The 26,025-nt window shown below is 47.8% G+C and overlaps 14 protein-coding genes across 14 annotated transcripts; 7 read left to right on the plus strand and 7 right to left on the minus strand.

Annotated features, from left to right (window-relative positions):
- Nucleotides 1-279: 279 nt before the first annotated feature.
- Nucleotides 280-1,325, minus strand: BGW36DRAFT_399447 (uncharacterized protein; the record flags this gene model as incomplete). Its single annotated transcript, XM_046218519.1, has 3 exons — nt 280-608; nt 682-1,093; nt 1,152-1,325. 3 exons carry the CDS (start codon nt 1,323-1,325, stop codon nt 280-282), a joined length of 915 nt encoding a protein of 304 aa, XP_046068489.1.
- A 2,507-nt stretch (nt 1,326-3,832) lies between these two features.
- On the minus strand, nt 3,833-5,805 carry BGW36DRAFT_384835 (putative O-methyltransferase). The gene is made up of 5 exons (XM_046216848.1): nt 5,342-5,805; nt 5,129-5,255; nt 4,950-5,073; nt 4,440-4,894; nt 3,833-4,388 (listed from the first exon to the last, which is right to left on the minus strand). Exons 1-5 carry the CDS (start codon nt 5,588-5,590, stop codon nt 4,075-4,077), a joined length of 1,269 nt encoding a protein of 422 aa, XP_046068490.1. The 5' UTR covers nt 5,591-5,805; the 3' UTR covers nt 3,833-4,074.
- Nucleotides 5,806-7,408: 1,603 nt separating this feature from the next.
- BGW36DRAFT_23334 (uncharacterized protein) lies at nt 7,409-9,453 on the plus strand. The gene is made up of 6 exons (XM_046210003.1): nt 7,409-8,048; nt 8,124-8,499; nt 8,550-8,667; nt 8,727-8,794; nt 8,850-8,880; nt 8,942-9,453. Exons 1-6 carry the CDS (start codon nt 7,872-7,874, stop codon nt 9,297-9,299), a joined length of 1,128 nt encoding a protein of 375 aa, XP_046068491.1. The 5' UTR covers nt 7,409-7,871; the 3' UTR covers nt 9,300-9,453.
- A 326-nt stretch (nt 9,454-9,779) lies between these two features.
- BGW36DRAFT_384842 (dihydrodipicolinate synthetase family protein) lies at nt 9,780-11,201 on the plus strand. Its single transcript, XM_046216849.1, has 2 exons — nt 9,780-10,228; nt 10,286-11,201. The coding sequence occupies exons 1-2, from the start codon at nt 9,947-9,949 to the stop codon at nt 10,979-10,981; spliced, it is 978 nt and encodes a 325-aa protein (XP_046068492.1). The 5' UTR covers nt 9,780-9,946; the 3' UTR covers nt 10,982-11,201.
- On the plus strand, nt 10,920-12,334 carry BGW36DRAFT_23365 (kinase-like domain-containing protein). Its single transcript, XM_046210005.1, has one exon. It carries the CDS (start codon nt 11,384-11,386, stop codon nt 12,260-12,262), a length of 879 nt encoding a protein of 292 aa, XP_046068493.1. The 5' UTR covers nt 10,920-11,383; the 3' UTR covers nt 12,263-12,334.
- Nucleotides 12,335-12,405: 71 nt separating this feature from the next.
- Nucleotides 12,406-13,488, minus strand: BGW36DRAFT_399452 (putative gamma-cysteine synthetase regulatory subunit; the record flags this gene model as incomplete). Its single annotated transcript, XM_046218520.1, has 2 exons — nt 12,406-13,345; nt 13,466-13,488. The coding sequence occupies 2 exons, from the start codon at nt 13,486-13,488 to the stop codon at nt 12,406-12,408; spliced, it is 963 nt and encodes a 320-aa protein (XP_046068494.1).
- Nucleotides 13,434-14,215, plus strand: BGW36DRAFT_23339 (uncharacterized protein). The gene is made up of 2 exons (XM_046210004.1): nt 13,434-13,770; nt 13,893-14,215. Exons 1-2 carry the CDS (start codon nt 13,624-13,626, stop codon nt 14,091-14,093), a joined length of 348 nt encoding a protein of 115 aa, XP_046068495.1. The 5' UTR covers nt 13,434-13,623; the 3' UTR covers nt 14,094-14,215.
- Nucleotides 14,216-14,243: 28 nt separating this feature from the next.
- BGW36DRAFT_302088 (uncharacterized protein) lies at nt 14,244-14,664 on the plus strand (the record flags this gene model as incomplete). Its single annotated transcript, XM_046211749.1, has 2 exons — nt 14,244-14,309; nt 14,371-14,664. 2 exons carry the CDS (start codon nt 14,244-14,246, stop codon nt 14,662-14,664), a joined length of 360 nt encoding a protein of 119 aa, XP_046068496.1.
- Nucleotides 14,665-15,054: 390 nt separating this feature from the next.
- Nucleotides 15,055-16,763, plus strand: BGW36DRAFT_23427 (uncharacterized protein). Its single transcript, XM_046210007.1, has 4 exons — nt 15,055-15,499; nt 15,551-15,692; nt 15,748-16,430; nt 16,487-16,763. The coding sequence occupies exons 1-4, from the start codon at nt 15,305-15,307 to the stop codon at nt 16,721-16,723; spliced, it is 1,257 nt and encodes a 418-aa protein (XP_046068497.1). The 5' UTR covers nt 15,055-15,304; the 3' UTR covers nt 16,724-16,763.
- BGW36DRAFT_23424 (homoserine dehydrogenase) lies at nt 16,621-18,181 on the minus strand. The gene is made up of 2 exons (XM_046210006.1): nt 17,931-18,181; nt 16,621-17,878 (listed from the first exon to the last, which is right to left on the minus strand). The coding sequence occupies exons 1-2, from the start codon at nt 17,962-17,964 to the stop codon at nt 16,803-16,805; spliced, it is 1,110 nt and encodes a 369-aa protein (XP_046068498.1). The 5' UTR covers nt 17,965-18,181; the 3' UTR covers nt 16,621-16,802.
- Nucleotides 18,167-19,410, plus strand: BGW36DRAFT_384847 (uncharacterized protein). The gene is made up of 3 exons (XM_046216850.1): nt 18,167-18,787; nt 18,808-19,039; nt 19,084-19,410. Exons 1-3 carry the CDS (start codon nt 18,245-18,247, stop codon nt 19,326-19,328), a joined length of 1,020 nt encoding a protein of 339 aa, XP_046068499.1. The 5' UTR covers nt 18,167-18,244; the 3' UTR covers nt 19,329-19,410.
- Nucleotides 19,411-19,425: 15 nt separating this feature from the next.
- BGW36DRAFT_23436 (uncharacterized protein) lies at nt 19,426-21,959 on the minus strand. Its single transcript, XM_046210008.1, has 8 exons — nt 21,197-21,959; nt 20,723-21,142; nt 20,590-20,667; nt 20,306-20,541; nt 20,143-20,254; nt 19,969-20,073; nt 19,743-19,915; nt 19,426-19,678 (listed from the first exon to the last, which is right to left on the minus strand). The coding sequence occupies exons 1-8, from the start codon at nt 21,601-21,603 to the stop codon at nt 19,629-19,631; spliced, it is 1,581 nt and encodes a 526-aa protein (XP_046068500.1). The 5' UTR covers nt 21,604-21,959; the 3' UTR covers nt 19,426-19,628.
- A 1,496-nt stretch (nt 21,960-23,455) lies between these two features.
- BGW36DRAFT_362183 (nucleosome binding protein) lies at nt 23,456-23,923 on the minus strand (the record flags this gene model as incomplete). Its single annotated transcript, XM_046214348.1, has 4 exons — nt 23,456-23,485; nt 23,536-23,657; nt 23,712-23,807; nt 23,860-23,923. The coding sequence occupies 4 exons, from the start codon at nt 23,921-23,923 to the stop codon at nt 23,456-23,458; spliced, it is 312 nt and encodes a 103-aa protein (XP_046068501.1).
- Nucleotides 23,858-24,283, minus strand: BGW36DRAFT_23481 (uncharacterized protein). The gene has a single exon (XM_046210010.1). It carries the CDS (start codon nt 24,186-24,188, stop codon nt 23,943-23,945), a length of 246 nt encoding a protein of 81 aa, XP_046068502.1. The 5' UTR covers nt 24,189-24,283; the 3' UTR covers nt 23,858-23,942.
- Nucleotides 24,284-26,025: the final 1,742 nt, after the last annotated feature.

A 26,025-nucleotide genomic window follows, 5' to 3' on the forward strand; every position in this document is an offset into this window, starting at 1 on the left:
ATGCATGCATTACTATATACTTACTCTTCTCTTTTTTTTCCTTTTCTTCATTTGGGATTTGGTGATGCGCCGTAGGACTCGGGCATGATAGAATATATAACATTCGAGTCTCCTATATTAACTAGAATCTAGGTGGTGTCTTTCGACTACTCCTAGACAGTCTTACTGCTCTGTACATGAGTATCAGTATGCTGCAAGTAATTAATGCTTTGTGCCTAACTTTAAATACATGATACAAGGCATTCATCTTCAAAGACTTGCCAGCAGCCTGTCAAGCCTTCAAGGCCACCTCCCCTTATTCCGCGCCACAAAATCCTTCCAACTAACCGGCTCATCCTCCAGCAACTTCTTCGTCTCCTCCAAACTCTCACCACCATAATACCCAACATCATCCAACAAAAGGAAATTCTCGAGCAGCTCCTGCGCCACAGGAGCAGACATAAATGACTTGAAGGTTTCCGCGGGGATCTGGACGGCCTGCGCTTTGTGGCCGGTGACTTCACTGAATTCAGTGATTAGGCGTGTTGGGCTGTAGTAGTCTGTTGCAGCGAGAATGCGCTTGCCGATGGCAGAGGGGTATTGTTTCAGTGCGATTTTGACGTATTTACCTGTTTCAATAATTCAGTCATGTTAGATCCATCATTTGATTAGCTTTAGGGGGGGAGAGGAGAAGAGTCCTACCAAAATCTTCTTCAATAGAAATCAACGGAGCCTTCGCCGTGTCCGGATTAACCGGCCATGCCAGGGTATACACACCCTCTTGTTTTTTAATCATGGTGTAAAAGTTCGACATAAACATCCCCGGCAGCACAAATGTAGCAGGAACTCCACTATCACGCATATACTGCTCAATCTTGGCCTTGCCGTCGAAATGTGTGACATGAGGCATACGACCACCGGTGATCTCAGTCACATTACGCAGGGACGAAAAAACCAGGTGCTTGACTCCCGCGGCTTTGCTGGCATCTGTCACTGCTTTTCCCTGGCTGAATTCGGTGTCTTCCGACATTGAGTCCCAGAAGTTTGTGACTAGGAAGACTGTATCGGCGCCGGTGACGGCCTGGGTTACGGATGCCGGTGACGCGAGGTCGGCCTGTTGGATGTTAGTTATATGTAACTAGTAGATATGTAAGTTTTTGGAATTGGCGTACGGTGACTACTTCAACGCCTTTCTCCGCAAGTGCTTTTGCGGCGGGTTTGCTCGTGTCGCGCGTGACTCCTCGAATTTTGAATTCCCTGGAGAGCGTCGCGTCGGCCAGGATGGCTCTGACGACGGAGCCACCTTGGTTTCCAGTGGCGCCGAAGACGGTGATCAATTTGGACATTGTGAATATGAATATAAGATTCGATGTCGATATCTTGTTGTTTTGACAGGCTGTAACTTCACTATTGTCTTCAGAAGTTAAGAAAGCAACTGATTGTATTCTCTATCCCCTGTCCAACCCACGGACATGTCCATATTTATATTACCCATTGATCAGTCCGTTTATAATAACAATGCTCTTGTATCCGTAATCCGCGACAACTTAATCATTGCTTACGTGGGACTAACAAATTCAGCCTCTTGTCGGATATAGAGCGAATGGTGACGTCAAAACCCTAAACGCAGCCAATCAGAGTGTCCAAGTAGAACTTCGGCGCGCCGCAAGACCGAGTTTATAATTCCGCCACCGGAATCATCACTAAGCCGGTCTTAAAAGTTGGAAAGGCGAGAAGACAGGGGAAAAAACGCTTATGTATTATTGTTATTATTATTATTTAATTAGGTTTAACGACCTTACCCAGCTTTAAGCTATGAAGGTCTCGTTTTAGTGGGCATTTCAAAAGGGGCTGGCGGCCAAATATGCGGGCATCGCTTGCCAGTGCAATGCCGCCCAGGCAGCGAAATGATCAAGATTAGAAAGAAACATTATTCAAGATTAGAGTACTAGTAAGAAACTAGCAGCTAGACGTAGCTGCAGTAGGACTTGTGCCCGTATAAGAGGCAAGCTTTGTGACTACAGTGAGAGAGGTTGGTAGGTTGGTAAAGTGAGGCTATCACAACCAGCTGTTCAGCCTGTGATAGATTACTGTAGGTGGGCCAAGTTTAAATGAAGTAACGAATCTGCTGTTTTGTATATGGAATTATTACCTTGTATTAGCGTACGTTGGATGATCAAGAAATTTTTGCAGGAGTGGTTGTTGGGGAGTAGGCGTTGTTGCGGGATATTCTGACTCTTCCGGATGTAGGCAAACGCAACTCCAACCGGTTTTGTACATGGTCTCCTTTGCGCTTCCTAGAGGCTGGTAGTGCGTTCCCAGAAGCTTGTTCTTCAAACCCTGGTGCGGCCTCGTTCGCGTTTAATATCTCCGACTCTTTGAGCCACCAGTCTGAGTCTCTCGTTCCTCCAGCCCATCGGACATGGTATTCGACAATTGGATTCCACAGAGATGTAGGGCTGTTTATTTATCTGCTGTATATTAGCTCGTGTGGTGAGAGTCGATGAAGGGCAATGTAGACTACTATTGAGCGGAATCATCAAGGTCAAGCAGAAAGTAGCAAAATTTGATTTCAGTAGTTTGATTCGTGTACTCTGACTGCCCATCTGTTTAAGGACGGCAGACAGTGGAGTAGAGTAGATCGAGTTTTAGCTTGTGGAATATCGCTTTCCAGAGGTCCACGATAAATTTTCGGTTGCGACTAGAGATGATCGCACAAGAATAATGCTTGTATTCTGCCCTGTCCCATTTGGTTATGGACGATGTGTAACACGTCTTTCATGATGCTTCTTGGAATGCTCAGTCTTTTGGCGCTGTCGAAGCTTGACCTGTCTATGGAGAATATCAAGCTGTTGTCCTACCACTGGTATGGTGGCGCAGGCTGCTGGATTTTCTTGAATTTCTCATCAGTCTCGTAACCCTCACTCACCTTTTTCTTCAAGCTAGAAGACATTTCAACTAGAGTTGCAAAATAAACTAGATAGGTGTCAACATCATCAAGGGGGTGGAGGGCTCTAAATTCGGCGAAGGTAGACGAGATAAGGAGTCCGCGACTACATTCTCTTTACCCGTCTTGGTTGGATGAATTGCGACGCAGTCACCAGCCGTAAGTTCAATTTCTCGAGCGATGTGGCTGGAAGCGACGTTTACCTAGCAATACTGATCCACTTTATACCAATGTTCTAGGAAGAGTCTTTGGACATGTCAACTTGTGACCACAGTCAAATGACGCTAGGAGGAACAATCCTAGGCAACGGCAGTCATAGTCGCTTGCAATCCGCCAAGTAACGATGCAAAGAAAATGTCCCAGCTGCTTCTTTATTAATTTTAGTAGTGTAACCGTCAAATTATTACTACTGTCTAGGCCCGGAAGCCCATCCGCCGGTCTAGCTTCATGCAAATGGCTGAATATGGATGATCATCCCTACATCGCGTCCTTTTGGATGTTCTTGAGACTTGACATTTTGGCATATAATGACATGTCCCGCAAATCCTGAGTTGGAAATCACAAGCCCCCTTCTCCAGTCAAACCCTAACTGCCGTCATAGAGAATATGATTATTGTCGATCGCACGCCTCGTCTAACGGACCTGCAGTGGATACAACTCCGCGTTCACAGGGTTCACTCCTGTCTAGGCGATAGACTAAAGAAATGGACAAACAGCCAGCGACCATGCAGCTCTTCTGGTCATTAATCTTAATTAATCTAATAACCATGGGCTATTAATTTTATTATAAAGAATTATATCCCTCCCTGAAAAAGCAAAGATATAGTGTACGCTCCTGGCGAATAAGGTAGAACAAAGTTGTGGCGCTAGCAGTGAGCCAACGGTACGGGTGGAGACAGTGGGTCACTAAAACTGTCACTTATCCGTGGTTAACTAACTATATAATGGTATATAATATCCTTTAGTATTATTGTTAGCGGGTTTAATTAAGTCCCCTCTGCACGACCGAAATTCTCCGGTTATCAACCCACGGACCATACCCGCTGAGTCGTGACTCATTAAAAAGAGAAATTGTATCACTAGGCTAACGCTATTAGGCGTCAATTCGGGATGTATGACCGGGTTGCAAAATTGCGTTTGTCTACACATCAAGCAAGCTCACACTCAATCAAACTCTCAACACCCTTCTCAGCCGTAAAAATGTGCACGATCTTCAACCCAGCCGATTCGACCAGGGCGCGCCACTGGCGCTCCGTGCGCTCTTGAGACGCGAAGATAGTCATCATGATAATATCCAGCGATGTAGTCTGCCAGTCCGCATCTGTGTCTGGAATTACATTTTCATTGATGAGAACCTTACTATACCCTGGTGTCATCGCCTGAGCGAGGTTAGTGAGGATCTCCTTGCACTTGTTGTCAGGCCAGTCGTGGAGGATGGAGTGCATGAAGTATGCACGGGCACCTTCACATAAGAACCGTTAGAAAAATCCGATAAGTAGCGAATCGCACTTACCTTTAACTGGCTGCTCCTTGAAAAAGTCATGCTCCATAGCCTTGATCTCCGGGCTAATAAGCTGCTGGGCCTTCTGTACTACCTCGGGAAGATCCTGGAGGACAAATTGGCCCTGGACCTCCGGATGCTTGCGACGGAACTCTTCCAAGTCGTGACCAGTACTTCCACCAACGTCAACTAGCAGGGGTGCATCCTTGTCTAGGCCGTCAAATAGCCGTTCCTGGACTGGGTAGAACCCAGGGTCCATCCAACTGGGGCGGCCTTGGTGGTAAGCGGCCATGTGATTCATGAATCGCACAGGGTATTCGGGGTTTGCTGCTAGGAATTCGAAGAAGTGGAGGTCAGTCTGGAACCCCAGCTGCATCCCGCAATTCTTGCCGTCTGTCGGGGCCTCGTATCCATTCTTTTTGAGCCACTGTGGAAATTGTTCTACCCCGGAGGTGATACACTCGGTCCTAAGCTGGTTAGTTCGGGACTTTAGGTATAACGGACATGGTTATGATAGCTCACATGCATGGGAAGCCATCAGCGTATTTCTGAATGGTCAAGGTCTTCGCAAAATTGGTTGGCTTGTAAGTGTCGGGACCGGTCTCATTAATCACACCCATTGCACCGAGATGCTTCAAGATACGACCTTGTTGATAGGTTAGATCATACATGCTACTAGGAACTCCAGGTCAATAGCTCACTAAGAAAAACAGGCTCAGCTCCAGTCGCTTCTGCCAACTGTCCAGCAGTTTTGGGCTTGTCATCCTGAGACAGAGCTTTGAAAAGTCCAAGATTAATGCTAGATTCGATCGCAGTATATATAGTACTCTAAATAGGAAGGCAAACACTTGGTTAGCTAGCTTGTCAAAGAAAATTATACATAAATTTCTACAGAGAATTATGCTATAACTTACCTGAGACCAGCAGAACCGAATGATGGCCTCTCGAGGAGTCTCGAGGGCATAAACCAAGGAGCGGGCAGCTTCCAGAAGCTGTCGGCGATTTTGGGCACCGTATTGGACTAGACTTTTTCCTTGGGAAGATACCTCCTCGAGTAAACGGGGTACGTCATGGATAGCATTGGGCTTGACCGCGATGCTTTCGTCAACAATGTTACCTGCTCCGTTGGCTTCTCCATTTGTAGTTCTATTGGTAATGGCCATTTTCTATCAAAGGTTTAGGGTATTTCTGAAACAATACAATCGTATAGAAGATGTTTGCAAGAGGTTTGGTTCCTTCAGGGTCAAGGATACTGTGGAGGCAACCTTGTGTTCCAAAAGAAAAGAAATTTGTTCCGCGTTGCTGCAGGAAGAAGGATTTAACGGAAAGACACCAGCTGCAGACGTCAATTTGCAGTCTAAAGAAGCTTGACTTTGCCTGCAGCACGTTACCCCTTACCGGCGCACGTTGACGGGACTGATAAGTTGCTAGCTGCATGGCGAGTAATGTCCATTGCTCCATAGGGTAGTACCTAGGTAGTTATGTGCTCAAGGCCTTAAATTGTTTATTAACAGTATTTCGTGGCCAATGAGTTGCTAACCAGGCGGTTGCAAAGACGTGGCGGTAACAGTCCCGACTGCCGAATCCCAACCTATGCAGGCCCTAGATAAATAGTGTTTGTATCTAGCTATAATCAGAAATCGCTGCTGACTGGTGCTATGCTCTTGTTAGTTAAGCTCCTGACCAAGACACGGGGTTTTCTCCCCGTAACAGGCCCCTGAACGCAACAGGATTGCCGAAGAAGTAGATAGCCCGGGCGCAACACGAAGAGATGCTAAAGTAACCAGAAGTGGTAACATGTACGGCTATATAGACTCCGAGGAAGAAACACCCAAGTCTAACAAGTTGTATAGAGTATAAAAGTAGACGTGTCTGAAACCGTTGAATATTAAGATCGTCGTCGAGACAACGCGGCAAATGAGACAATACGAGGTCTAGGCCTATATTTGCATTGGCAGCCCCCCGGATGAGAAAATACGGCTTGACAGATTGTTATGGTGGAAGTTAGCTGTTTTACGCTAACATCAAGCCCAAAAGTCAACGTGGAATTCCAGGCCAATGGACTGGTTCCGGGTACGGCCGTCATGATTCCGGGCCACTTTCGAGGCTTGAGCGAAGGTTAGTGTGTTCGCATGTTCACGAATTAACAGCTTAACAGAGGAAGCTTAACATCCACAGCCAGCTGTCAAAGAAGGTAATTGGGTCTTCCCGGGGCCGGATCGGCAGGCCTAAAGCGCCGTTAGTTTAGGGCATGTCTTCCAAGTTCCCAGCCCTTCTGTAACTGACAGAAATGCTGATCAAGACAAAAAACTGAGCTGGTAGAATTTATCTTTGCATCCTTTGTTTTGGGAATCGCTCTTATCACAATATGATGCCGGGACGCCTCCTGGATGGCCGAGCGTGAGCGAGACTTCATCACTTTCATTACAGTCAGTACATAATTTGTAGGAAGCAGAGCCAAATGGGGCACCGGTTTTAGAGAAACCCAAAGAGCGCGCTAATAATGAAATAATGTGTCAAGTCAACTCTTAGATCAACATAATAATGTGCGGGTCGTGAAACTGGCAGTTGATCCGCATTTATTCACGTCAAGTCTCGCCCATTGGACCGTTACAAGTGGCCAAGTCATGCTGACATAAACCTGCTTGGGAATAACTTACTGTTTCTGTTGAGGCTAACAGTATCTTTGTCATCACTAGTCATGGGGCTGTCTAGGTAAGACTGAGGACGCAATTTTCGGAAGAAGGGACGGGATAAGCGCGGGTCACCTAACAAGATGGTAAGCTCTTACGGATGGACTCTAGTTATAACTCCTAGAGAAGTATGGAAGTTAGAAGAAGCCGAAACCTCCAGTAAGTAGACGAGATACATAGAACAAAAAAGGCTACTTGGTTGAGTCTGCAGCAATAGGCCATGTCCGAGGCATACGCTGTGTCCAAAAAAGCCTTATCAGCAAGGTTGTGCTATTATCAATGGGTCAACGCACAAGATGGTGCTTTTATCTTAGCCGAATCTCGTATTAGAAGTTAACTTAGACTTATTGCTACCAAAAGGTCAGGGCTCCGTTACCGTTCTGATTCGACGGCCAAGTCCTTCCCGGTAACACTATCTGGGTGATAGACAGCACCAAACCCCTGATTGAGCACGGAAAAATAGACTAGTTGAACTGACAGGTGAAAATAATAATGCGTACTAACGGTGGCGAGAGCTGTAGGCTGTAGCACGTTCAAGCTCAAACATGAAGGCCGACTCAAGGGTTTGCTTTTATCAGGATCTACGCGCACATATGTAAACCTCGCAGAGACGAATATCGGAACCCTCCACGTTATTTCTTTGACAATAAATACCAGTGTTTTGAGCACTGTCAGTCCTAAACTATCGTTCCTTGGGCGCGCTTTTCCCTTCAGCCCAGTCAATCTTCGACGGATCTGACAGACAGCCACTATGTCGAACTCAGGAAATACCGATATCAACCTCCATGAGAACAAGGGCCCTAATATCCTTGCACCTATGTGGGCTCTTACCATGATTACAACAACACTGGTGTGTGTCAGAATTTTCATCCGAGCTAGGATTGTCAAGGCCTTGGGAGTTGATGACTGGACAATCATGGTGTCCATGGTATGTATAAATGCAGCCCCTTTCAAGAATATCATTCGAAAATCTCGATGCTGACATATAATGCACAACCAATAGGTTATGGGACTCGTCTATCTTGGTCTCACCACTGCCAATGTGATCACAGGTTATGGTAGACATGCAAAGACCTTGGATATGGCACATCTTGAAAAGGCAATCTTACTCAACACCGTTGGCTTTCTCTTTGGGATTCTGTCTTTTACACTACCCAAAATCGCTGTCGCATTCATGTTGACTCGAATCCTTAATCCAAGCAAAGGGCATAAGGCTTTTGTGTTCGGCTTGGTTGGCTTTGCTGCAGTGGTATCTGTCGTTTGCATTCTCATTCTCTTCACAATGTGCACGCCACCGCAGTCCCTATGGGTTGTGACAATACCGGGTAGAAAATGTCGTGATTCCTGGATCCTCATTGACTATGCTGTGTTCACTGGTGGTGAGTAAATTGACTGGCTACTGATACGGTTATCCTACTGACACCCACAGCCCTTTCCGCATTTGTAGATTTGTACCTTGCAATTTATCCGTCGGTTGTGTTATGGAAACTCAAAATGTCATCGAAAAAGAAAATGGCCCTCAGTGCTGCACTAGGTCTTGGTGTTGTGTGGGTTCAATTTTGTGCTGTTTGGGAAACGATGTGGCTAATTGAGCATTGCTATTTAGTGCCGCTGCCATGGCCATCGTCAAATGCACCCAACTAAAGGGTCTTGCGGATACGGCCGATTACACATGTAAGCAAGGTTTCATCTTGAACGAATAAAGAATGTTGTTGACTAACAGTTGTAGTCGGTACCTGGCAACTTGTCATTTGGACAAAGTGAGTGTCCCCATAGCTTCCAATTCCAAATAGCAGTTGTATTGATATCTGTCTCCTATAGTGTCGAAGCTGATGTAGTCGTCATCGCCTCGTGTATACCAACTCTTCCGCCACTCCTCGAGCTTGTTCTCGGGAAGAAGAAAAAGGGGTCGAGCTATAACTATAACAGCCGATATTTCAACCGACTCGACAAGGATAATCAGGGTATGAACGGGTCCAATTCCATTGAGATGCGTGGCGTCCGAAGCAAGCAGCACAGCATCAGTGTCACCAACGTCGAAGGCCAAGATAGTCAGGAGAGCATCCTCTCGCCCGACCACCGCCAACAGACCGATCTGAACCAGATCCGCCGGACGGATAACGTGACTGTGCAATACGAACGAAACGAGCACGCAAGGGTACCAGTGGGGGCATGGTAAGGCCGGCCATGTGTGTGGTTAGATGTGTATTTTTCGAGGCGTCAAGTGGTTGAGCGTGAACAGGGTTGGCTTCTGGTATTTGGTATATGGGAGGGAACAAAAGTTGGCTCGCATTTTCTTCTCTCTTTCTTTCAGTCCTCTTCTCCATCATAAACATCTGCATCTGTTGCGATGGAGCCTGTTTCAGCTATTCTGTCTCTTCATTCCTGTGGCAACTTGTTGATCTTTCGCATCTATGTATTCTTGGCAATAAGTTTGATACTTAGCTACTATACATGAATCACACTCCTTGACGATGGCAAGCTGAGCTATGCCGTCAAATGACACGAATTATCAACCATCCTGATATTCCTCTCCAAATCGCAGCCAGACATGTCTCGGTACAACAGCAATAATAATATCGCGATATCGGCCCCGTCTTGCTGCAACCGAGAGCTTCGGTCCATCTCCGCCTCAACGCTCGTCATCCACCGGACATCCTCCGCCGGCCGGCCTGTGCCCGGGCCGGGACAGATCAATTGATATCAAGTATATATAATTATATCACTAGGGGTTATGTGTATACCTCCGAATCCCCTCTTTTGACATCAATATAATTTCACTGCGACGACAAATATCCATAAGAAGCTGCCAGCATTCAGCGCAACATGGGCTCCATACAGCTGTCGCATGTACCCCGCCCTGGGGTATGGGCTCCCGCAGTGACCGCCTTCAACCAAGAGACTGATTCGATCGATTTGGACACAGCAAAGAAATACTATGCTTATTTATCTCGGGCGGGACTGGCCGGTTTGGTGATTCTGGGCACTAATGCGGAAACGTTCCTGTTAACACGAGAAGAGCGAGCCCAGCTTATTGCAGCTGCGCGGCAGGCCGTTGGTCCAGATTATCCCCTAATGGCTGGTGTAGGCGGCCATTCTACAAAGCAGGTGATTATCACATAATTGGACAGGAGAAAAATCGCTCTCTAATATGATTTTCCCAAGGTGCTTGAATTCAGTCAGGATGCCTACAATGCTGGGGCTAATTATCTCCTGGTTTTACCCCCAGCATACTTTGGCAAGCAGACTACGCCGGCCGTTATCAAACGATTCTATGCAGACGTTGCACAGAAATCTCTTCTTCCTGTCGTTCTTTATAATTTTCCCGGTGTAACCAACGGGGTCGACCTCGACTCCGAACTTATAACGGACATTGTCAACGCATCAGCAGCTGCGTCTCCAAATGGAGTTAGCAATGTTGTTGGTGTCAAATTGACCTGTGCCCAAGTTGGAAAGATTACGCGACTATCTGGGGTTTTTGGACCGGACAAGTTCTCCATTTTTGGCGGACAGTCCGATTTCCTCATAGGCGGCCTTTCTGTAGGCTCAGCAGGTTGCATTGCGGCGTTTGCAAATGTCTTTCCCAAGACAGTATCGCATATATACGACCTCTACAAAGCTGGGAAAATCGAGGAAGCACTGGCCCTGCATCAAAAGGCTGCTCTCGCGGAAAGCCCGAGCAAGAGTGGCATCGCTACAACCAAGTATGCTGTAGCTATATATTCAGCGCCCAAGGCCGGCATTGAGAATGCTGAGGAGAAGTTCCAGCCTCGGACCCCATATGAGCCAGCTAGTGAAGCTACGAAGCAGCTCGTCCGTAAAGTGATGGCAGAACTGGCGGCAATTGAGGATAAACTATGAACACTTCAATGTTGACATAGTTGAAAGTAGAAACCGTCTAGTAGATTCTAGCGAGATATGGACACCAAATACGTTACTCATCTGGTTTCTTGGTAGAAGGGAAATTATACATTGCGCACCTTTTTTCGATAAGAGAAACAGGGATATTTAATAGGCATTGAACATTTGATTGGTAATAATTGTATAGATAGAACTTGGATGTTTAATACTAACTAACCAATCGGAGCGGAGGTGGAGAATCCTCCCCGCAACGTTTTCTTCATTTTCTTCCTTCAGCACTGAGCACGTTAATCCGATCATCTCGACTTTTGTCAGCATCCTGACAGCCTTTAATTTTATTTGCAAGTGAGAAACGACAAGAAACACCTAAGCCAATAAGAACAGCTGGCGTAAATCGAAGAAATGGCTGTCGCGACGCATACCCCGCCGCCACTCCCTCCTCTATTCACAAACACAAGTCCACCGCCAATCCTTCTATTCCAAGGCGCCGAAGCTCATTTATACAAGACAACATTCCTCACACCCGAAACACCTGCAGCCCTCAAAGTGCGGCCTACGAAACCGTACCGCCATGACGCTCTAGACCGACGACTAACTCGCCAGCGAGTCCTGCATGAGGCTCGATGTTTGTTAAAGCTTGTCCGCGAGGGCGTGCGTGTTCCCGCACTACTATCAGTGGACTGGGAGCCATCTGGCGGGCAAAACCAACAACGTTTGACAGGTGCGTGGATGCTGATGGAATGGATCGACGGACCTGCTGTTAGGGTCGTGGTAGAGAGGTGGGAGGTCTGGATGAAGAAGTCACTAGGCGATTCTAGCCAAGAAGATAAAACAGCATTCAAAGAGGCGGAGGAAAATCGTGTTAAAGATCTCATGAAGCGTATCGGCCAGGCAGTGGGGAGCATGCACAAAGCTGGCGTTGTGCATGGGGACCTCACCACGAGTAACTTGATCTTACGGCCACTTCATACCGTGCCGGGCCAGGCACTAGAACAATCTTTTGATCGAGATAAGCAGATGGAGGTGAATGAGTCACCGTCTATGGAGGGCGAGATCGTTCTTATCGACTTTGGTCTGGCGAGCTCCAGCGTGCAGGAAGAGGATCGTGCGGTCGATTTATATGTGCTGGAGCGTGCGTTTGGTAGCACACACCCGATGACTGAAGGGTTTTTTGACCATGTACTACAAGGTTATTCGGATAGCTTTAAAGGCACACAGAGCGTCCTCAGAAAGCTAGAGGATGTGAGAATGCGCGGACGAAAGAGGAGCATGCTTGGTTAGAGAAGGGTTTACTGATTATAGAACAAGCTTGATCGGATTTTGAAGGCCATCTAATAAACGCCACTATATGCCATGAGAATTTTTAAAAAGTTCATCAAACGCCATCGCTAAAAAAAAAAAAAAAAAGGACATTTTCGATATACTCAAGCTCTGTCGTGAGTCTTGATACAACTACCCACCTCTGCAAGGGCAAAATACCCCTTGTTCTCGATCACCCCGCGATCCTTGACGACTGCAGTATACTTAACCACCCACTGAGGCTCGATGTCGCCTTGTAAATAATCACCCGGCACTGGCGCCGAGGTTGATATTTCAGCATTGCTGTCACCTGATCCTAACAGTTCCCGGGTTGTTCCTCGGGGTAAGATGTCAGTGCAGTCGTTGTGGGTGAGAAGCTGGATTTTCTCCTGCTTGGCATATAATATGAGTGATTTCGGCACGACGCAGCAGTCTTTCACGTTGATCTGATCTACTGACGGTCTGATGCGCGTCTGCGAGAGGAACTTGGCCAGTCGTTCCGTACCGAATTCAGCGACACCTAGTTGGGCTATCTTGCCATTTTCGGCCAACGTTTCCAGTGTATGCCAGGTTTTGACTATGCTTTCAAAATCATCGGCTTGTTCTGTGCTTTCGCTAGCCCTGCTGCCGCTCCCTGTCCTTGATCCTTCCTCGTCGTCTTCCTCCGGTTCATCATCGGCATCGAATGACACGCTTGGAAATGAGACGATCAATAAGTCGATAGAATCAACATGCAACTCCTTCAATACCACATCAATAGCCTCGCGAGTATGCGCACATCTTCTTGATGCTGGAATTCCCGGCAGGTAGAATAGTTTGACCGTAATGTCGTATTGCGCTCTGTCCTCATGTAGTCCGGACTGAGCAAAGTCTATCGCGGGGATATATAACGTGTCGCCGTCCTTCTTAGTCCATGAATTTGCATCGTTCGCTTGGCCATTGTTTTCGTTATAACTGGCGCTCTGTTGCGCGGCTTGAAAATTCGATTTGAGAGAGTTGATTAGTTCGACGTTGGACTTTGCGGTATAAAATCGGATGACTGAGGGACCCGCGGTCATTATATTTCTGGTGAAGTCACGGTCGTTAGCAAATGCATAGAGACATTGTATCAATCTGTGCTGTCGTTGCTAGGAAGTGAATGCGCTACGTGTAGCCATGATTGTTAAGCGGCGGGGTAATTCTTACGAAGTAGAAAGTATGATCTTCATCGTGTTGGAGAACCTGCGAGAAGAAGAAAGAGAAAGTTGTTATAATTCTTAGAAGACAGTTTTCTCCGCAGCAGGTGTATAGGAGACCTTGAAATGCTGGTACGAAGGGTCATACGTAGCAGGCTTGATGATTGAATGCGATGCCGAGTTAGAGAAAGAGGGGCGATCTGCTTAGTTACTGTAATTATTCGAATTGTCCTACGGCGAGGCACCCCCACACCCACCGACAGCCATTACAAATACGATGCAGCAATAGACAGCTGCCAGCGTCTAATTTTCTTCGTAAGTAAATACAATATCACATCAACCAGCTGTCGTTGAGTGCGCGAGAGGAGGGTCATTCATAACTGCGGTGCCAGCACGCCATGCCCCAACAGGACTAGCGCTGACACTCCAACATCAAGGCGCATCCTGTGTCAACACTCACTTTGATCAGGACTTGCCTTCTCCAGCGTTGGCCATTGCGTGTTCTGAATACCGGCCACTCGCGCCATGCTTCTATATGGCCTGTCATCACATGGTCTGACCGGCTCTTCCCGCACAGCGCACCACTTGCATCTGGATGGCTATCCTCGGCATCCGGACCGCATGAGATCAGGGGTTAAGGCCTAGGCAATCATCACCTTGTCGATTTTGCTCGGCCGACCATATAACAACCATATCGCATAGATACTTCCGCCATATATATTACCATTTTATCTCATATTCTTTTTGCGACCTATTTCTACTAGTCTAGAGTAGAAACAGAACCGGATATGGCGTGGTATTCTCTTCTCCCGGAATACCTCAAAACATGGGAATCATGGATTTCCAGATTCTTCGTAAGGATGCAACGAACCTCCAAGTCACAGAAAATCCGCTGACATTGCGACGACGCACTAGATTCTGCTCGGTATCCTGATGATCGGTCCGTGGGCAGCATTCGTCGTATTCGACCTGGTATATTATGTGATTCGTGTCGTCAGTTATGAAATTCCTATTATTGGTGGTCGAGCCCAAGGCCAGCGAAGACCGCGAGCTCCGTCATTGACAGAGCGTCCGAGCGGACGTCGAAGGGCGTTCAGTCTGCGGGGGGAAACACAGGAGGGGATACCATCATCATCATCATCATCAACAAAAGCTCCACCGGAAGGGTTGAAATCGAGGCATACTCAGACACAGGGTGAAGATCACTAGTCTAGGTCGTTTACACATTACATTGTACTCTTTTGTGTGCGCATTGTTTTCAATATTGGGTGTTTCCAGGTATCATGCAAGAATAGCGAACTGTGTACCCAACTTGGATGGTTATTACCGGGGTTGATTTTCAAATTCATACAGTGTGGATGCTTGTGATTAAGGATAGCTGAACTGAAACAGTATATCGACCAAGTAGTGTATGTAATTAATATTGAATAATACACATCTAAGCCTATTGTCAGCCAAACTCTTTACAGTATCTTCTTTATCGTTGTCTTTGTCGAGTTCGCATCGACTTACCAGATAAGGCAAGGACCGGGGCCAAATGCGGAGACAAGCTTCCAGAACCCTTCCCCAACTAATCAATCATTTCATTAATTCCCCGTCAATAAATACTAAGCCGCATCCTGCAACCTGTGCCTGCTCATTGTTACATGCATTGCCCCAAATCAAAGGGCGACTAACTTGCAGCCTGCTGTCTCCATTCTGGTAAGCAGTGCCTGCGTCGACAATCGCCTAGAGCAACTCTCGCTCTGTGAAACACCGGAGCAACGACCGACACAAGATAAGGCACTGATAGTCTAATAGGAGGAAGACTCTGAATAATTGTCGCGTGTGAAAATCTAGCCTCTTCATCATGGACCCTACAAAGAGCTTCCAGGAGTCTACCCGCGACATTATCAACTTGATTATCGCCTCGTTTCACTCGAGCATCGAATCCATTCCATCGATAGAGCAGATCAAGACGAATGTCACTGAAATGGATCGGACGCAGGTGGCTATTGTGGTAGCGGTCGCGACTATACTGCTTTCGCAATTAGTTTTTAAATTTGTATGTTTATACTGGCCCTGCTCTGACTGCTATCATAACTGACAACCACAGCGCAATTTCAAATCCGTGCGAAAATCCCGATTTCTCGATTCCCCTGGGTTCCCACTCCCTGAAGCCGCAGAGAACTTCAACTTGGCGACGCAAGAGCCGCTCAAGTTCCGACCATTCAGACCCAAGTATCACCTTACAATGGGCAAGAAATACCCCCTGCTCAGTGGAACATGCGCAAAAGACTAATCCCACTACAGGCCTCGAAACGCTCAACCCCTCCGAACTCATCCCCATGGACATGACATACAAGGAGCGAATCCGATACCGACGCAAGCTACTCAGGGAACACCACGACATTGTCGTCGCGATCCACGATGAGTCGGACAAACGTATTGTAGGCGCCATTAGCGAATTATACCGGTATATCATGTCAACATATCTCCCCGTGCGCTATCCAACTATGTTCCGTCTCCACGAAACCGCGTTTGAGTCTGGGAAAGCGTATATGCTGGAGAATCTGGTGATGAACGAGCTATATCCCTCGGAGGTCACGAAGTTCACCTCACCACTGCGCGCTTTGGAGATTCTGCTCAAGACGGTAGATGAGGATTTCCTAATTCTTCTACCTGAAGATGAAGCAGATGAGAAATCTAAATACAGACTTGTCGCCTACGAAACATGCTATCCTGCAGGCTTCAACCCGCGCAAGAAGCTGGGCAACCGGCTCGCAAAAATCCACGAGCCGGTTCCAGGCTATGCAGAAAAGTTGGAGAAGAGTGTGGATCGGTACTTTGAGAGTCTCGAGGTGGGAAAGTATGTGAGACGGGTGAATTGGAGTATTTCGACGAATACAGAGTTATTCGCTGCGTTCGGCGGACTGCACAGTAATGCAGCAGAGAAGGAGGAGAAAATTAAGGAGGGGGAGTTGGACATTGAGACGGTATGTTGAATTATTAGGGTTGTAAATGAGTAAAACTCTGGCTGACATTTTGATAGACCCTGCTTCGATGCGAGCGTCAGACTCTACATCGTCTACCCACATCAAAGGCTCTTGTATTTGGCTTCCATACCTACACATATCCGCTAAGTCAGATCAAAGAGGAGGGACTGGGCGAGGATCTTGCGGTGGCTATTGATGGCCTGAAAGAAGGAAGTTCGCCGGCCATTCATGGCTATAAGCGAGGCCCTGTCTGGGCGGACGCCGTCAAGGCGTATCTGCGTAGCAAGAATTAAGATTTTGTTGATAAGTACATTTTAATTCTATCAGACCTCGTCTTTCTTTTGCTTTTCTCTTTTCTTTACGGTAGATTCTTTACAGCCGTTCCAACACTTTGATCAGGTCAGACAAAACCCCCATAGCAGTCACCTCGCCACCGGCACCACCACCCTGGATGATAAGCGGGTTACCGCCGTAGCGCTTCGTATAAAAGCTAATAATATTGTCACTACCCTTCAACCCGGCGATGGCGCTGTCCTTATTAAACTTCTGCAATCCAACCGTGACTTGCTTCGCAGCAACATCAATGCTACCGACATACCGAACAACCTTACCCTCCTTCTCCGCCTGCTCCTTGACCGCAGCGATCTGGCCATCGAAGTCCGGGAGTCGGGCCATGAACTCTTTCACACCTTCAGCCGTGCTAGGCAACGAAGCCAATTCCGCTGGAATAAGCGACTCGATAGGGAACGAATTCGGGCTTTGCACTTCCAGACCCGCAATGCGTGCGAGAATGGTCAGCTTCCGCGCCACGTCCATGCCGTTCAGGTCGTCACGCGGATCGGGCTCGGTGTAGCCTAGGTCCTTGGCCTGGCTGACCACGTCGCTCCATTTCGCCGAAGACGCGCCAGAGACAGGCGCAAATGTGTTGAATAGGAAAGAAAGAGTGCCTGAAAACACGCCCTCGATGCGAGTAACCTCGTCACCGGTTGCGACGAGGTCGCGAAGGGTGGAAATGACGGGGAGACCGGCGCCGACAGTGCTTTCGTGGTAGATAAGGGCGTTGCCGGTTGCTGCGGAAGTAAAGATGTCTTTCCATAGCGAGAGGTCGGACGAGAAGCCCTTTTTGTTGGGGGTGACGATAGAGATGCCGGCTTTGAGGAATTGGGGGTATGCGCTGGCTAGGGCGGGGTCAGAGGTGTTGTCTACGAGAACGGAGCGGCCAGGCGCAGAGGAGAGGTAGGAGACGATCTCTGCTGGGGTTAAGGCGCCTGACTTGGTGAGAGATGGTGTGGCGGATGCGGTTTGCCAGTCTGCTGCGGGGATTGCAGGCGAGTACGCGGGCGCTGGGGATAGGAGGGTTTGTGAAGAGCGAGCGAGGAGGATGAGGGAGGGAGGGGCTGGGAGTTTGGCGAGTTGGTGGAGGAAAGCATTGCCAACACCGCCGACGCCTGGACTCGGGTTAGTATAGAACCTGGAGAGGTGGATTGTTGGTGTTTGTACCAATGACGCCGAGATAGACTGGGTTCGATGGCATGGCTCACAATTGAGGGGGATGTGAATGATGGATATGCAATTGGTTGAATTTTTAAATAATGTCACAGAAGAAACAACTCAAACAACTGTGGAATTATTTCGGTCTGTCATGGCAGTATGGCCCATGCGGGGCAAAGTCGTTTGCGATAAGTTTAGCCTGCGATTATCGGAGGCCCACCGCTGCTGGCTGATTGGCCCAAGCTCCCCAAGCGTTGATCAAACTGGTCAAACTACGCCTCTTCACGATCATTCAATAGACCACCACCAAACACGAATATAACATGACCTCCAAAAACCCCTCTGACGCGCTCTACGGCATCCAGCGCTCCAGACAAGGCGTCAGCCAAAAAGATATCACCTCCTCATCAACCTTAGCCTTTACAACACACCTCTCCTCGCTCATCTCCAAAGATGCCGATTCAAATACAAACAAAGGACGCACACGGCCGTCGAAAACCGCAAAATCCGATATTTTCTCCGTTCACAACAAAGGTACCCTAAAACGCGCCGCGGCGGATGAAGCTGAAGATGTGCATGGGGTGCGACCAGTCCATCAGAAGAGTGATGACATTGGCCAGGTCGATGCTGCCACCCTGCAACGATCGAAGCGACGTATGCAAGAGAAAGCAACTCTTTATGAAGATCTGAAAAGGGGCCATCATTTAGCTGATGGGGCCAGTAGTAGTGATGAGGAGGGACTGGTGGGGAATAATGATGATGAGCAGATGTCGAGGATGCGTCGCCGGGAACGGAATGCTCTTGTGGATTTTGATCGGAAATGGGCAGAGGAGGAGGAGAAGAGACAAGAACGAGGGGGGAAGATGGTAGCGACGACGAGGATGAGACTGGTTCGCTGGTGGAATATGAAGACGAGTTTGGCCGGACGCGGCGTGGCACGAAAGCCGAAGCTGCGGAGGCTGCTCGATTAATTAGACTCGAGGCAGGAGGGCGTGATGAGGTGGACAAGTCGCGGCCGTCGCGGCCTACAAACCTAATACATGGCGAGACTATCCAATCTCACGCATTCAACCCGGACGCAGCCATGGCATCGCAGATGGCCTATCTCGCATCGAAGCGTGACAGATCGGCAACACCCCCCAACAGGTTCATTATGATGCAGAGGCTGAAGTGCGTACTCGCGGTACGGGATTCTACAAGTTTTCGTCCGACGAAAAAGTGCGAGAGAGGGAAATGGAGGAATTATTGAATACCCGGCAAGAAACAGAGAGGGAGCGACAAGCGCGCAGTGAACGTAAAGCTGAGCGCGATCGTGTCAAGGATGAACGAAGGAAAAAGATCCAGGAATTGAGAAGTAGACATCACGCAGACCGCTTTTTGAAGGGGCTAAGTGTTGATCTGGGATGAAATTTGTTTGATAATCAAGCGTGAGAAAAACTTGTACATAGTGTTATGAATAATAATTTTAATAAGATGTGGTTACACAGCAGTTGGACACTTGATGAGTAAATTATAGTAACTAGGCCATCCTTGACTATAAAGTCGTGAATATAGGGAAAAAAATCCACAACATCAGAAAAAGCAGGGTATCAATCGTAGTATCATATCTCATGATTCATTACTGGTCGTTTTAACGTAATATTGGGATTAAACAATTCGAAGATTATTTTGTTTTCGTTGAAGTGCATGTATCCGACGAGACGGTGATTAATCAGTCAAAGCGAGCTTATCGATGACCGCAATAAAGTCTTCGGCATCTAACCATTATTGAAGAAGAGATCAGCAAGAGTATAAAATGAGATATAAGATGGAACTACACACCAGCTTCGGATGTGAACTTCAAAATATGTTCACCACGAGATGTTCTCGGTGGAGTGTATTCGGGGTAAAGAATAATCCTTCGTAAGTCGCGTAGAACGACCCTCTTGCCAATTCGACGAGCCCAGAACGAAGATTCGATATATGGTGTTATAAAAGCCGTCCATACAGGCGCTCTGACGACTGGTCAGCACCTGCATCATACTAATTCACGAAAATATGCATATACCTTTCCATTTCGCCTTGGTGGATAGACGCCTGTAATCTGATGGAGCCAGAAATGCGGTCTTTGTAAATACGTAAAGCGTGAAGATAACTGTCATCAACGATAAGGCTACAAGGATTTTGATTAGCATATACACTCGTAGAGTCAATTATTCAATTGACAGAGATCTAGGTTTACCCTCCGAATTTCTCCTTTTCAGCGTGTAGCTCGTAATCCCGAAGGTTATGCACTTGTCGACGGGAATCTTGCGACCGCAATGCGAGAAAGGTACAGAAAAAAGTCACCATCTCTATATCACTGAGTTAGCTGTTACCCAAAGCCATCCCCCCGTCCTACTTACTCTCGATGGTGCGAAAATTTAGATTGAGCCATGGAATCAGCTTTGTTCCAGAGTTTCGTCTTCGACAAAATTGCAAACACGACCCAACTCGTCTCACTTCCAGCATGTTAAGAGGAAGACAGCAGTATTTACTCGAGCGTCTAGTTCTCTGCACCTTGCACAGTATTCGTGCGCGGTTATCATCCTCTCTAACGTAGAAAGAGACGGAAAGATTGGAGCTATCTTCATTGAAAGACCTGGGCATCGTTAGTCAACATCAAGCAGGCATAAGATTTCTATCTTACAGATAGGCCACCTCATCAAACCCCTCGGTATGGAGCCACTCTTTAATATCCTCTACATCTTCGCCGAGGCATTTTGAACTATTCAATGTCAGCTTCATTGCTATAAGACATTGCCTGCTTTTAATTAGCTCACCTCTCACCATCAGCAGGAATCGGGGTGCTAAAAGTGTCATCCGCAAAGATATCCCTTGCCCAGTGATCATTCAAAACCGCCGATGAGAGGTTAGACATCGTTGTTGCTGTAGTCGTCGACGTCGGTGAACTTGGCACCTCAGGCACCCATGGCGGGGCGGCCCCTTGAGATGATGATGTCGGAGAAATCGGTGGGAAATGAGATGGGCCAACACCGGGTCGTGCTCGTTCATACGACCGACGTTTCCCAGGGCCATGGTGCTCTATAGGACTTCCAGGATCCAGGCTGCTACTTACAGAAGAGTCTGGTCGACCGATCGAGAAACCTGCCAGACGTGCTGCCAGACGGCCATCTTGCTCAGACAGAAGTGTGGTCAAACTGCTACGCAGTTCAGCCATGAAGTGAGCATTTGGCGCCTTACTGCTAGGGGTTAGCATTCACATTGCGGCAGCAAGAGGTGGATCTGTAGTATACTTTTGCATCATATCTTCTAGCTCTTGTAGGAACATTTTATATCTGGTAAGCCGTCTCTTCAACGTATAGCTACTTTCTTCACGGAAGTATGAGTCCAAATCAAGCCACACATATCGATAGCTGTCCAGACGCTTCCTGTCGAGCTTCTTAAAGGATGTTGTTATCTCATCCAGCGTGTAGCACAGGCTGGCAAGCAGCAATTGCAAATCCGGTTTAATACGAGCATAGTTACGAGGAAATTGTCTGGTTAGTCCTTCCAGGGATGTGAGGGTTGCGCTGGTGGCATAAAGGTTGGCGATCAAATTTGTAATCTCTGCACTGTATTCTGGAAGATGAGCACGAAACTGTGTGAAGCCGACAGCGACCTCTTCCGCGAAGGCGATAGTATCTGGAATCCGCAGATCCATTTCTTTCTCTCTCTTTTCTTGTGATAATACTCCAATGGGTGCGGGGTATACGACGGCGCCGACCTAATTTTGTCCCAAAGTTTCTGTCATCACGGCCTTGGCTGGTAGGGTAACGAATAGATGGAACATTAGATAATATTGCAACCTTTTTCCATTTTCTCACGCTCAGGGTAGAAAAGGGGTGAGTGCTATAATGCGGGTGAAAGGCGGAATGCACAGTGGGAGCAGCCGAGGCTAAGAAAGGAAATGGAGGGTTATGACTCTCTCAGGGCTGTGGCGGACTTTTGGCCAGGACCATCGCGTCGCAGGAAACGGGCTGCACAAGCGGGACACAACGAGTTATTATTCGGAAAGCGTCTAATACCTTGAGGCTCTGTTCGCAAATTGACGGGGCGGAAAAGCAGACCAAGTGTGGACTGGTTTAGTGCGTTGACGTGTCCATCCTGCAGCTTGCGGCAGAACCCAATAGAAATGGCAAACACAGGATGTTTATGCTGTCATGAGAGAAAAACGCAGCAGCTCGCACCACCCATCCCCACCAAGCCAAACATGCGGACATGCAAGGATGCAACGAAGGGGGTCTGTAAAAGCCTGCTAAGAGGCGGAGGATCGTGTCGATGTCGTTACCAGTCAACGCATCTTACAGTGCGCAAGATAGACAACTGTCAATGGATAGCAGTAAGCACAAGCAATTTGCAATCTGCAATCAAGGGTGACATTACGAGTGAGTCACTCACAATCCTGCATTGCTGCCCTTATCAATATTGAATTGATGTGTACATGGACGTCTCGGGAGCTCATATCAATTGTTCAAACCAACATTGAACATTTGAAGTTGGATATGTGGTGTGAGGGCAAAACATCGAAGGTGCACATGTGGCAGGCTAGTCCTTGTGAGGGATATAGCTCAGTGGCTCCTTCCTGGGTACGCCCTCGACGGTCTGAGCGGGTTGCAGTGGTTGCATCCGGCAGGCGTGTTGTTCATGGTGATTGGCCAGCAGCGGAGCAGAAGACATTCTTGTTTAGTTTCTTATTCAGCTATTGAATTCTTTATTGATGGTAAAGTGGGTGATGAGTATGTCATATGTCGATAAATATGGAAAGAGATGTACGTATATTTAATTGTCGAGAAGGGGCTTTACTTTTACGCTACAAGCAACTATACAAATGGAGAATTCAACCGCGAGACTTGTAACCTGTTGAGATTGGACTCTGTGAGATAAGAGACAGTCCTATTCAGAGCACCTTTGTGATGATCATACACCACATCGCTGTTCTACAACTACAGTCGAATATCCCATTTCAGCCGTTGAAGCGGTTTATGCCCACCAATCACCGCTGGCTCCAGATGCGTTGGCATCCAGGATTGGCCGGCTGACCCAGCAGACCCATGCAGAACAGTAGCTCCATTGACTGGGTTAGCTGCTGTCGCCCCGCCTTGTAGAAGCTTGGGCCGGGCGAGCTCTTCTCGATGCTCGCTTCTTTACACGATACTTTGATTCTGGACTGAATTCATCTGCTCACACGGGCATCTGATATGATTGACACGAGTAAGATTACATTATCTCCAACCACGGGCGGGTACGGTGGGCAGCATGTCGATTACTTGGCAGCCACGACTGAACCGACCCTTATCCGATGTGAGAAAAATCAGGAAAAGAGAGAAAACGAAGATTTCCATGTTGGTAAAACCCCTCGTAACGAAATGAGACACATTGAACGAAACACATGAACCCCGTCAGCCCATACCGAAGACCCGACAAAAGAAAAATAGAACGAATACAAGGTGGAAGAGAGAAAGGCGTCAGCCGATAACGATGATAAAGATGTCATGTTTTTGAGCATCATCTACTTAGGAAGACTCTTCCTCTTCATCGGCAGCCTGGCGTGGTGTTAGCGTGTTCGATATCAGTGTCAAGGCGCTATACTTACCAAGTAAGTGGCCTTCTCATCCTCGTAACGCTTCTTGTCGGCGGCAGCCTTGTCCTCATAGGGCTTGCGGTCAGACTCGCCCATTGCCTTCCACAGCTCGCCGAGCTTGCGGCCGAGAGGGCCTGGGTTCCGAACGTTAACACGGAGCAGCGGCAGGTCAAGAGAAAGCAACTTACCAAAGGCAATGCCGGGGTTTTCCTCCCGGACGCGCTCACGGTTCTCGTTGGCAAAGAACATGTAAGCAGAGAGACCACGCTTGGGGGCATTGGGGTCTAGGGACAGTGAGTTACGCGTTGATGCGCGAGTGAGCAGTGCATCTCTTACCCTTCTTTCTCTTGCCACCCTCACCGCGGGCCTTGGTCTTGCGTGTGGTCTTTTCCTTAGGCATGATGACTGGACGACCAGTGTTAGCAGCCGCGTCGCAAGCAGATTAAATCGCTCAATTCACGTGCGACGACGATTCTTGAACATATGCGACCGTTAAAATACAGTAAAGCAAGGCAACAGATCAGAGCGCAGTAGATTGTGCACGTAGGGGGTGGGCAGGTGCATGTTGCTTGGTAGTAGGCGCGGACGCGGAACCAACACCAAGCGATCGCGTTTTGAAGCATCCAAGACCACAGCAGAGTCATTGCAGTACCGCGACAACGCATATCGCGTAGAAAACAAGAGAATCAGATAGCCAACTAATAGAATGCGCGGATTTGGGAAATTGACTGGCTTCAGCTTCAAAGGGCCGCTGGCGCAGTGGTGGACGCGCAGAGACAGCAAGAGCAATGGCGGTTCGAGGCAAAAAACATGATTAAAAAAAAGGACAAATGACGCGTATTCAGAAGCGAACAAGATGGGAAAATGGGAGGAAGTGGTGGGCGACCACGGTGGTGGACATGGTGGGCAGATGTATATAGTATATAGTCGGGATCTCTATAAGGAAGCTTACCTAGATGGCAGTGTACGCAGAGCTTGGTTGTATGCGAGGCAGTTTGTATGGGGAGAATGGGTGAGAGAAGAGAACAGAGTGAGAGCGGGCGGCCACCTAGTAAAGAGAGCGAGAGGAGGGAGCGAGCCTGCTTGCAGTGCGGGACGGGCGGGCCACTTTTTCGCTGCCGTCCACCACCGCGTTGCCGCAAGGGCGCATTCTGCCCGTACTGTACCGTACCGTCACACTATCGCGAGGGGTGGGTATAGCCCGGGATAACACTGCACCCGGCCGGTAACATACCGTCACATACATACATACATCCCAGATCCACGTACTTTATCACCATGCTTGTATATATCAATCTATACAAACATATATACATCTCTGCCTATATAATATACATACATACATGTATCAATTGATAGAGATATAGATATGTCTAAATGTATGGACGCCGTATCGAGCGAATACAAGTCCAACCTCGGCCTTGAGTGGATCCGAAGCATGATAGAATTAGAGCAACCGCCTCAGTGCTGAATAATTAGTACCTTAGTATTACTATGTACTAACTATGTTCTGTGCACGATGTAATACGTATTCATATAATGTGTAGTCTGTATACCGCAGGAATGCGACACTGCGAACACCGACGCGCCAATCGTGTCGGAACCAGCACTCATTTTCTGCTTACATAATAATAACTCTCGTAACCAGTTGAGGTAGTAGGATCAATCGCAGGAATCGGTAATATTCAAGTTATGTCCATCTAGTTAATTCTCCCGCAGCTGCTAACTACCGCGCAATCAATCATAGCAAGACGCGACGGCCGGCATCATAATAATAATACGGCCCTATTGTTACAGACGGGATATCCTGACGACAGTGGTACCGCACCCAATTGCTAATGCACGTGAAAAGCGCAGTATTTCGTATCGCTTTCACCGCATCTGTTTTATGGTGACTTTTGGAAGAATAAAATGTTAACCGCAGTCGCATCGTGTAACTCCACATGTCCTAATTATGCATCGGTCGCCTTGTAAGTAGACTGAAGAATAATGATGCAACGAGCTACCACACCAGAGCCACGGCCGGCGCCCTGGGCCCTAGGGTGGAGACAACATGATGCTATGCGCCACTCACTCACTGTGCCCGGATGACTCGCAGAAATCGACAATCGACCTTGTTATTACTCTTGTTTTTGTTATTGTTTTTAATTACTGACTAGTCGACGAGTTCTCCCGCTTAGTCCATAGAGTATGACTAGTATCTGCATACTATCAGAGCTGCTACATTTCTATTCGTATGCGTGCGGTCGTCTTTGCTAGTTCCTTGCCTTACTTGCCTGACTAGCTAGCCTTACCGTACTAGATTGCCCTTGTATGGGCGGCATCCTTGTTTGTTGTCGGCATTACGGCCTGACTGACATCTCGTTTGCAAGCAGGCTACGCTGTTCACCTTGTAATGATTGATCATGATTACTCAATTCTTGCTCAGTGCGATCTCCGGCTGCACACCATTCGAACCTTGCACTACTCCTGTGTACTGAATAGGGATAGGGCAAGTCGGCT

Source organism: Talaromyces proteolyticus (assembly GCF_021365285.1).
Source record: "Talaromyces proteolyticus strain PMI_201 chromosome Unknown BGW36scaffold_10, whole genome shotgun sequence".
In the NCBI taxonomy this organism is placed as follows: Eukaryota; Fungi; Ascomycota; class Eurotiomycetes; order Eurotiales; family Trichocomaceae; genus Talaromyces; species Talaromyces proteolyticus.